The 11,643-nt window shown below is 37.3% G+C and overlaps 1 protein-coding gene across 1 annotated transcript in view; it reads left to right on the top strand.

Moving 5' to 3' along the window:
- PTPN1 (protein tyrosine phosphatase non-receptor type 1) overlaps nt 1-11,643 on the top strand; it is an 84,531-nt gene that overhangs the window by 68,393 nt on the left and 4,495 nt on the right. The window contains exons 5-8 of the mRNA XM_044663828.1: nt 4,251-4,388; nt 7,932-8,141; nt 8,764-8,925; nt 11,131-11,354. Coding sequence (XP_044519763.1) covers nt 4,251-4,388; nt 7,932-8,141; nt 8,764-8,925; nt 11,131-11,354 — 734 coding nt within the window. The remainder of the gene's footprint in view (nt 1-4,250; nt 4,389-7,931; nt 8,142-8,763; nt 8,926-11,130; nt 11,355-11,643) is intronic.

The raw sequence follows: 11,643 nt of genomic DNA on the forward strand, positions 1-11,643 counted from the left end.
TTCCCAGCCTTATTTTATACTACTCCCTTCATAAGTGTTTACATTCCAACCAAACTTCAAGGATTTCTCTTTTTTTTTAAACTCTTACCTTCTCTCTTAGAATTGATGCAAAGTATCAGTTCCAAGACAGAAGAGTAGTAAGAGCTAGGCCAGTGATGGCTAACCCTGCCCCAACCCCCCTAGACCCAGTACCAAGCCTGAGCGTGCACACACACACACACACACACTCTGGGTATTCTTCCCCCCCCCCCCCCCCTTTACTCCACACAGAGGAGGGAATAAGCACTCCCATTGGACTGGTGGGCGGAAGTGAGGAATGCCCTCAGTGTAGAGAAGGGGAGGGGAGTAGCCTGAGCGCTCTGCTGCCTGTGAGCTACCCTCCTTACTCCCTGTGTATGTGCATTCCCATTGGGCTGCTGGGCAGGATTGTGAAAAAATGTCATTAGGCATGGTGGAGAGGGGGAGAGGAGCAGCTCCACGTGAGGCCCTCTGCCTTTCTAGTAACAAACTCTTGGGGAGGAAGGGTGGCCAAGTGCCATCTTTGGTACTCATGCCATAGGTTTGCCATCACTGGGCTAGACAGTTGGGGGTGAGTGACCTCCTGTCTCTAGGCCTGGCTCTTTATCCACAGAGCCACCAATCTGCCCCTTAAAGGATTTCTCTTGTCACACATTTATTAGTGCTGCATTTGATTACTATCACATAGATATAGCTTCATTCCTATTTATTTGGCATAGAACAAGTTTCAACTTCATCTATAATATCAAACTTCCTTTTTTTCTTAGTTTTTGTTTGTCAAAATCAGTAAGCAGCAATTTTGTAAGCTGGTTTTTTAAAAGTAATTTTGTAACAAATAAATTGAACAAGAGAAGCATTCCATGTTGCTATGAATTTGAAAGAGTTCTCAGAAATACATATCCATTTCATGATACAAACATTTGTTCCCAAACTCCAAACTGATAGTGTAGGGATTAAATTTATGGTTGGACTAAATATAAGAGAATGTGGTCACCGATTTTAAAAGATTAAAACAGCTCAAGTCAAAATGACTTTTAGCAGTTTTATTTACAAAAAGAGAGGAAGAGTGAATGTAGAGAAATGTGAAAGAGGGTAGAGTAAGATATCTAACCTAACACACTAAATATTTGCTCTGACCCCTGGCTCAACCCAGGTAGGGCTAATTAACCCTCAGCCAGAAGTGAATATAACAAGGGTTCCACCCACTCGATCTCCTCCAAGACAGGGAGACCTCTCTGGAAACTAATCTCTCCAGAAGCCAGGAAAGGAGCTAGTTTTTCACTCACCCAAGTCATAACTCCACGTTGCAGTCCCAGTCCAAGATCCTTCAGGAGCTCCAAGACCTTGCAAAAGGCTTCCTCACAGGAAGTTTAGGCCCGTTTTAAAGACCTTTTTTTACATCACTTCCTGTTCCCCTCCTCCACTTTATGGGGACCAATTGTAGTCTTTAAATTTGCTAAACACTGCCCAAGGGTTGCTTCTGGAAGTGTAAACCACTTTAGTAAGTGGTTTGTGAACCTCCTCTACTTAACGTTAAGTAGGGGTGTCTTGCTTTTGGTTGATTAAATTTAAAAGTAGGCAAGGGGGGAGTCCCATCTTCACTATAGGCTTCACAAGTTTTAATGTTCCTTTACCCAGATTAGTACTTTTATACATAATATCCTTTATATTTGGTACATTGATGGTGATTATTATCTATATAGGGGCCTGATTAAAAAGATACTACATGTGATCTTGGGTGGTAGGTGGGAAGTTGTTTTTTGTGGTTTCAAGCACTCCACATTTCTACATCTTTGCTTTATCATATCTACTCAGTGCCTTTCTCAAAAGACTTTTCCTCATCTCAAATTGTTTCATATTAAGTTGATATCTTTGCCTAAAGGTTAAGCCTGAATACAGATGTTGCATGGCACAGTCAAAATAACATTGGATTTGGCCTTTGAGACCCATTATTTACTGGCTTCCATTGTTTTCTAGCTTTTTGATTTGGCAAGTAATTTCCTTTTCTTTTTTAAACCCTTACTTTTTGTCTTAGAATTGATGCTAAATATTCATTCTAAGGCAGAAGAATGGCAGGGGCTAGGCACTTGGGATTAAGTAACTTGCCCAGGGATACACAACTAGCAGTGTCTGAAATCAGACTGGAATTCAGGTCCTCCCAATGGCAAGTAATTTCACCTCTCCTGGCACTTTTTCATCTTATAAAATTAGTATAATCCATTAGAAAGTTGATGTCAGGATTAAAACATAAGTATGCAAAGGACTTTATTGTTACAAAGTTTTATAAACATGAGTTTTTACTGTTTAAAAGTATTTCTCCTACCCATCTTACTTTCAGTTGTCTCCGCTCACCTTGCCAAGTCTCCTGTGGCTATCTGTTCATTTATGCTGATTGCTGTAGAATTACTTTAAAATAGGCATAACTTCAGTACTGAAAAATTGACTTCTTTCTAGGATTACATTTTTCATGAACTAATCTTGCCATTTGGCTTGCAGGATACTGATGAAACTCTGTGAACTGTTATATCTGCTGTACCAACTTTGGGCCTTTGGAGAAAAACCATCATTCTGCTTTAGGCCTTGACTTAGTTAAGTCCACCACTTTATGTTGTAGTGGCACCACTCTTCCAGCATCCCAAAGTTTATGTGGGTTTTCTTGACATGATTTTCTTTTTCTTTATCCATTCATCAATCATTTAACTTTGTCATGCTACAACAGTAGAATTTAGCAAATATTCCTATATTTTTATTGATCCTGAAAACCATTGATTGTTTGTGCTTTCCCTTGCTCTTTTGACTTACTGTTGGTCCATTTTACTGCAATGATCTCACAAAACAGCTTACTCCTATGCATAGTTACTTCAAGAACAAAATCTGCAGAAAAGATCATATAGCTCTTGAGATTAAAATGATCCAGGAACAATAACAAACAAACAAACAAAAAAGAGCCAAATGTAATCATTTGCAAAATTCTAGAGTGAACACAACTTTTTGGAACTTTTAAAGCTGAAATATAAGCCAAAATGATTAATAGGGGTAGAAGAAAATCTAGCCATGTAGTTAGTTCTTTAGTACAACTCATATTTTTTAAAACTAAAAGTCACGCTCCATTGCTTCGTTTTAGTATGGAGATAACCTTGGATTCTTTAAGGTTCTGATGGCACAGCTCTAGCTTTGGCAGGACCCAGGGCCAAGGTGGAGAGATTTTGAGTCCAGGATAGTGATGGACTATATCATACAAGCCTATGTGGAAAGGCTCATCACCACTTAGTATAAAGCAGCAGGTGATTCATTTATTCAGGCACAGCAATTCATGGGGACTACTAAAATATAGAAAGGTTGCAGTTTTTGTATCATGGAGCAGAGAGGGGTGAGAATTCCCATACAATAAATTATAGGCTTATGAAATAGGTATTGACTAATACTTGAAAATATGTTCTGAGCTGACCCAAACCACTTAAATTCCTAGTAATATTTGCATTTCATGATGTTTCTAACTTTTTCAAAAGTACTTTCACATATATCTTGTTTTCTTTTCAATCTTCATGTTCCTAGCCTACTGAGCTAGTTCTCCAAGTTTTAGAAATATTCCTTAAGTAGAATCTGGAACCTTTGTTTTTCCTTCAAGTATGGCTACACAAAATAAACTGTAAGATTGAGACTATTTATTTAATCCTGCATCAGTCTGTCATTGAAGGACAAGATCAAGCAGTAAAATTTTAATTTTGTCATGGCTAACTAAATGATAATGGCATAGCCCAGGAGCAAATAGAACTAGAACATATATATATATAATTTAAATAAAACCCTTACCTTCCATCTTGGAGTCAATATGTGTATTGGCTCCAAGGCAGAAGAGTGGTAAGGGCTAGGCAATGGGGGTCAAGTGACTTGTCCAGGGTCACACAGCTAGGAAGTGGCTGAGGCCAGATTTGAACCTAGGACCTCCTGTCTCTAAATCCACTGAGCTACCCAGCTGCCCCTAAATAATTTTTTATATGACTATAGTCTTAAGAGCAAATCTCTAGATTCATTCAACAAAGCTAAGTGTATAAATATTTAGGGGTTTTTTATTAATCATGAACAAAAGATAATGAGATCCCTTTATTTAAAGATATTGCTTTTTACATTTAACTAGAAGAGAGCTAAAAGAATTCACACTGTACCCTTCTTATTTAAAAAAAATAGACTATTAATTTCAGTAATGTAATGCTATTTTCTCTTCCTCTCAGTTAAAATGTGCACAATATTGGCCACAAAAAGAAGAAAAGGAAATGATATTCGAAGATACAAATTTGAAATTAATGTTGATTTCTGAAGATATAAAATCATATTATACAGTACGCCAGTTAGAATTGGAAAACCTTACGGTGAGTATGGAATACACTTAAGTACTCAACAAGTTTTTATTAAGTTCCTACTAAGTGTTAGGCACTGAACTAGGTGCTGGGGATACAAAGGCAAAAGTGAGATAGTCTTTGACCTCAAGAAGCTTATGCTCTTATCAGCAGAGATAAAATGTACAAATGTTGCTGTGTATAAAACATTTATAAAACAAATATGAGGTAATTTTTTTAAACCTTACTTTCCATCTTAGAATCAATATTGTGTGTATTGGTTCAAAGGCAGAAGAGCACTAAGGGCTAGACAATGGGGGTTAAGTGACTTGCCCAGGGTCACACAGCTAGGAAGAGGCTGAGGCCAAATTTGAACCTAGGACCTCCCATCTCGAGGCCTGGTTCTCAATCTGCTGAGCCACCCACTTGACTACAAATACAAAGTAATTTTGAGGAGGAAGGCAGCTGAGGACTTGCCATATATTTATTGAGTACTTGCTATATACCAAGCACTGAAGATACAAAGAAAGACAAAAACATGGTCCCTGCCCCCCAAGAATCTCCATTTTTTAATAAGAGTAACAACATGTAAAGAATTACATGTAATAACAAATAACATAGACTATATATGAAGAGTAAAAGGAAGGGAATCTCAGAGGGAGGGCATCAGCAAGAGTACCAGGATAGGCCTTCTGAAGAAAGTGGATTTGAGCTGAGTCTTAGAGGAAGCTAAGAAGCAGAATTGAGGGGAGAAAGCATTATGAGGATGGGGGTACAGTCAGTGAAAAGGCACATAGGTGAGATGCAATATCTTATGCAAGGAACAGCAAGGAGCCAGAGTCATTGGATCACAGACTACTTGGTGAGGGAGGGTGAAAGGATAGGAAGAGGCTAATTTGGATAGACCTTTTAATTGCCAGGTAGAGCATTTTAAAAACTGAATCATAGATGTCACAGAGAGCCACTGGAGTTAATTGAATATGACACAGTTGGGCCTGCATATTAAGAAGGTCAGTCTGGCACCTGAGTGGAGGATATATTCGATGGGAAGATACTTGAGGCAAGAAGACCAGTTAGAAGGAATGGCAATAATCCAGGTGAAAGCTGGTAAGAGCCTGAACTAGAGTGCTAACTTACTGAGTGGAGTGGAGACCCACCTATAAGAGATAAGGTAAAGTTAGAAATGGCAAGATTTGTCAATAGATTAGATATGGGGGTTGAATGAGATTGAAAACTAAAAGATGAAGCTGAGGTTGTAAGTCTGGGTGACTGGGAAGGTAGTGATAACCTTAATAATAATAATAATAATAGAGAAGTTGAGAAAGAGGGAAGGGGAAAAGATAATGAATCTTGTTTGGATGTGTTGAATTTAAGGTACTGACATCCAACTTGAGATGCTCAGAAGGCAGCCGGTGATGCAAGACCACAGCCCTAGAAAGGATATGGGCTGAATGCACATGTATGTGGGGGTGTGTATAGAGAGGAGAGAGAGAAAGAGAGATATCTGGGAATATCATTTGCATGGAAGTGACAATTAAACCCATGAGAACTGATGAGATCACCAGTGTGCTCTGGGGGTCCCTGAGATCCTTTCAGATATCCATGAGTTCAGAACTTTCTTATACTATCTATATTTCACTTATCTACAAGTTTAGGAACCAGCATGGTTATTAGGGCCTGCTAATTCAAGATTGATGATACTTGATTTCCAGACACTGTACCTTTATCTTCATTGTATCTTTAAGTCATTTTATGTTAAACATAACTTGGGGTATGAAGAAGAAATGAAGATAATAAGGATGAAAGATAAAATTGCCATAGATCAGACAATCTTAAGTTTCTATGATGTACAAAATGTTGGTGTCATAAGGAAAACAAGAGTTAAGATATGGGGGTGCGGTGGGCAGCTGGGTGATTCAGTGGATTGAGATACAGGCCCAGAGACAGGAGGTCCTGGGTTCAAATGTGACCTCAAACACTTCCTAGCTGTGTGACCCTGGGCAAGTCATTGAACCCCCATTGCCTAGCCCTTACCACTCTTCTACCTTAGAACTAATACACAGTATTGATTCTAAGACAGAAGGTAAGGGTTTTTAAAAAAAAGAGTTAAGATATAGGCCCTATCCTCAACTAGCTTACAGTTTAGTTGGGAAGATGAATCCTAAATATAAGAAAAGTTAAATAATGATGTAGACAACAATGTGAAATCATGCTACAAGACAGCATGATATATTAGAAAGGCCTTTAAATTCAGGCACAAGACCTGGTGATGAATCCCAGTTCCATTACTCAGGGGCTTAGGGCAAATCATTTAACATCTCAGTTTCCCTTGAACTAGAAAAGGTCTAGTTACTGCTTCAAGCCTAAAGCTCTGGGTCCATGACCTTTTTCACTGTGTTCTTCAGCCATGACCATTTGCCACATGAATGATACAGATAGTAGATAGTAAGTGCTATGAGTTCAGAGTCAGATTACTGTGGGCTAGAGTAGTTTGGAAAAAATTTATTGGAAAAGGAAGAGCTTGTTTCAAAGGTTGGTTAAAATTTGGACAGGTAAAGAAAAAGGAAGAAATATCAAGAAACATACTACACCCTAAGGATGAATCACCCAAGTTTTGATGTCTTGTAGTTTTATTTCTCTTCACATTATTTTTATTGTGTACATTTTCTTGGTTCTGCTCGTTTTGCTCTGCATCAGTTCATAGAAGTTGAAGTGGCTTTCCCAAGGTCACTCAGCATATCTTTAATACAATATTAGGACTATAGGACCATAGCCCAGGTCCTCTGAATCATAAGTCTAGTGCTCCAAGTGTAAGGGGAAAATAATTGAATGAAATTTGAATATCTTAAAGTGCCATCTTTTTTTTAGTTTACTCTGATATTCCAGGCCATGGTAGTTAAGAACTATTCAAGAGTTAATATTTCTTCTGAGAATTAAAGCTGGTCTTAAATTGGTATGTATAGGAATTTGTTTTATATTTACCACTTTTGTTGGAAAGACATTTGATGTTCTGAGTATGTCTGTTGTTCCAACTAGGTCATAGCCATTATTCTCTCACATTACTTACCTCCAAGCATCCTATCTTGCAGCCAATCTGAACTGGACTTCCACATCCTATTTCATAGTTCCATGCATTAATAAAGGCCATCCTCTGTGGTTGGACTGCATGCCTCTTCATCTGTGCCTTTCAGAATCGCTATTTTCCTTCAAGGCTTAGCTCAGGTATCACCTCCTCCCTATGGCCTTTCCTGATTATCAAAGATGAAATGTTCACTCCCTCATCAAAGATTCCAAGATCCCTTTGTATCTCTTTGCCTTCATTATTGCCTGCTATGTATTGTTTTTATCTGTGCACATATTGTATTCCTTGCCCTCATAATAACTAACAATAACAGTAATAGCTGTCATATAAAATACTTTAATGTTACAAAGCACTTCTTCTAGAATATAAACTCCTACAAGACAATATTGTTTCTGTTTTTATTGCTGTATTCTCTAGCACCCAACATAGAATAGTCCTATAATAAATGCTTATTGAGTTGAATAGTGCTAAGAATTTAACGTTTTATTTTCCAGACACAAGAAACTAGAGAAATCCTACACTTTCACTATACAACATGGCCTGATTTTGGAGTCCCTGAATCTCCTGCCTCCTTCCTAAATTTTCTGTTTAAAGTTCGAGAATCAGGATCCTTAAGCCCTGAATATGGACCGATTGTTGTTCACTGCAGTGCTGGGATTGGGAGATCGGGAACCTTTTGTCTTGCTGACACATGTCTCTTGCTGGTAAGGAAGGGGTCTTTTGCTCCACTGTATGTGAGAGTGTTAAATACTTCATTATTGGATACTCTTCTCCAAGTACTTTTCTTCCTTCCTTCCTTCCTTCCTTCCTTCCTTTCTTCCTTTCGTCTGTTGTCTTACTGGGCTTTTTTTCTCCCTTATATTGTATATTTTACTTTAATCTTTACCTTCTGCAAAGATAAAAGTATACTTCTTAGGCACACCAAATGGAACACACAGTGCCTTACACACTATAGGCACTTAACAAATATTGGATTTAAAATTTTTCTTCAAGAAATTTCTTGTCTTAGTATATTGTAATTTGGGGGGTTATTTTTTATTTTGTTTAAGGACATACTCTTCCTAGCCTTAACATCTTAACCAGAGATGAGTAGATTATTATTCATCCCGATTTTCTCATATTTATAATGGTTTAAAATAGCCATACTCAAATAGTCAAGATTTACTTGCTTTCCCATTATTTCTTTACCCAGTTTTTTTGTGATTTTTCTATTTTTACCCTGGATTACTCAGTGCAAAAATCATAGTTAAATGAACCCTGCAGGCTTATTGTCACAAGACAATAAATTTGAGCTAGGCAGATCATTACTCCCATTTTGGCTTTCAGATGGACCAGAGGAAAGATCCTTCTTCTGTAGACATTAAGCAGGTACTTTTGGAAATGCGGAAATACAGAATGGGGTTGATCCAGACAGCAGACCAACTGCGTTTCTCTTATCTGGCTGTTATTGAAGGAGCCAAATATATTATGGGAGACTCTTCTGTTCAGGTAAACACCCTCTAATCTTTGGTAGAATTTTGAGGGATCATAAATCTTTTTATTAATTTGTTGTCTGCCAGTAATACACTGGGAAAGTATTTACTTTGGCAACAAGCATTATTGCTGTAAAGCTTGAAAAGACTTTAATGTGACTTAAAAAGGAATATTTAAGGTAGTCACCTAAAAAGGCAAGAACCGTTCCTACAGGAGCTCATGGGGAATCATCACAAATGGATCTACCGTTTTTACAAAAGAATCTTAAATACAAAGAGTTTCACTACATGAGAAACCTTCATATAAATAGATCATATGGAAGGTGACCTAGGAGTACCAGATCTCAAACTGTAATACAAAGCTGTAATCATAAAACAATCTGGTACTGGCTAAGAAATAGTGTTAGATCAGTGGAGTGGGTTAGCTACACAATACATAGTAGTAAATGACTAGTTTTTTTAGTGTTTAAACCCAAAAATCCAAGCTTTTGGGACAAGAAATCACTATTTGACAAAAATCTGCTGAGACAATTGGAAAGAGGTATGGCAGAGACTAGGTATAAACCAACATCTCATACCCTATACTAAGACAGGGTCAAAGTGATTTAGATATAAACAGTTCTACCATTAGCAGATTAGAAAAGCATGGAATGGTCTACCTGTCAAATCTGGATAAGGGAAGAATGCATAACCAAACGAGAGATAGAAAGCATTTATACCATGTAAAATGGATAGCTTTGATTATAGTAAACTAAAAAGGTTTTGCACAAATAAAACCAGTGTGTCCAAGATTAGAAGGAAAAAACTGGAGGAGGGGAGGTACTGCAAGTTTCTGAGGAAGGCCTTAGTTCCCAATTACATAGGAAACTGAATCAAATTTATAAGAATACAAATCATTTCTCAGTTGATAAATGGCCAAAGGATATGAATAGGGAGTTTTCGGATGAAGAAATCAAAGCTATATATAATCACATGAAAAAAATGCACTAAATTGCTTTTAGAGAAATGCAAATTAAAATAGTCCTAAGGTGCTACCTCATACCCATCAGATTGGCTGATATTACAGAGAAAGAAAATAATAAATATTGGAGATGTGGCAAAATTGGGAACACTAATAATAGGTTGGTGGAGTTGTGAACTAATCAACCATTCTAGAGAGAGATTTGGAACTATGCTCAAAGAGTTTTAAAACAGTCCATACCCTTTGATCCAGTAATACCACTATTAGGTCTATATTACATAGAAATTTTTTAAAAGGAAAAGGACCTGTTTCTACAAAAATATTTATAGCATTTCATTTTGTGGTGGCAAAGAATTGGAAGCTATTGGGATGTTGTCAGTTGGGGAAGGGCTAAACAAGCTGTGGTATATGACTGTAATGGAGTACTACAGTGCTATAAGGAATGATAAGAAGGATGATTTAAGAAAAGTCTGGAAAGATGAACTAATGCAAAGTGAAGTGAGCAGAGCCAGAAGAATATTGTGCACAGTAACAGCAATATTATATGATGAATGCTTATGATTTAGCTATTCTTAGCAATGGAGTGATCCAAGAAAATCCAAGGACTCATGATGAAAAATACCATCCACCTCCAGAGAAAGAACTGATGGAGTCTGAATGCAGGCCAAGACATACTATATTTCACTTTATTTCTTCTTTATTTTGTTTGTTTGAGTTCTCTTTCTTAAAAGGACTAATATGGAAAGATGTTTTATACTATTACACATGTAAAATCTATATTGGGTTGCTTGCCATCTTAGGGAGAAGAGGGGATGGAGGAAGTATGACAATTTGGCTCAAACTTCTAAAAAAAGATTAAAAATACTGTTTTTTCATGTAATTGAGGGGGGGGAAATATATAAACATATATATTTAAATAGTGTTATATGGGAACTATTGGCCAGGAGAAAAAACTTATATTTCAGAAGACAAATTGTATTTTCAGTTATCTGAGCAGTATTGTTCATGTAACTTTTTAATACCAATTTTCCATCTTAAAATCGATACTATAAATTGCTAGGAAGCATTGGAAGTCAAATTTGAACCCAGACCCATCTGTCTTTCTACACATGGAGCCACTTAGCTACCCCCTATTCAAGTAACATTGAGACAAGGGGTTTTGGGGGCGGTTTTTTGTTTGGGCTTTTTAAAAAAATTATTACAAGTAAGCCAAAATGTCAAAAATCCAATGTTAATAATGACTTTTAATTGCTGATTAAGGAGCAATGGAAAGAGCTCTCCAATGAAGATTTGGAGCCACCTCCAGAACATACTCCCCCACCACCCAGACCACCAAAACGGATATTGGAACCACACAATGGGAAATGCAAAGAATTCTTTCCAAACCACCAGTGGGAAATAAATGAGATGGAAGCTAAAGAACAAGATGGTCCTATTATAGAAGAAGGCATACCTTCCTTAACTGTACCACTTACCACAGAAAGGTAATTGAGTGTAAAGGACCTTTGGGAAGGAGATTTTAAGAACCACAGGAGTGAAGGTCAGGAACAGTTTGTCTTCCCTCTGGCAACGTGTGCAGGAAAAATGTCTGATGAAACAGCAATTCAGAAACCTCTATTCCCCACTCATAAAATGTTATTCATATTAGGTATAGCTTTAATGACTTTTTGAAGCTAAATCCTAGCATCAATCTTATAGACATTCTTTTCAGTTGATAATGGTAATTTTTTTTTCCAGTGCGCTTGAAGCCAGAGCCAGTTTTAATAGTCACTA

The sequence above is a fragment of the Gracilinanus agilis genome, chromosome 2, assembly GCF_016433145.1.
Source record: "Gracilinanus agilis isolate LMUSP501 chromosome 2, AgileGrace, whole genome shotgun sequence".
In the NCBI taxonomy this organism is placed as follows: Eukaryota; Metazoa; Chordata; class Mammalia; order Didelphimorphia; family Didelphidae; genus Gracilinanus; species Gracilinanus agilis.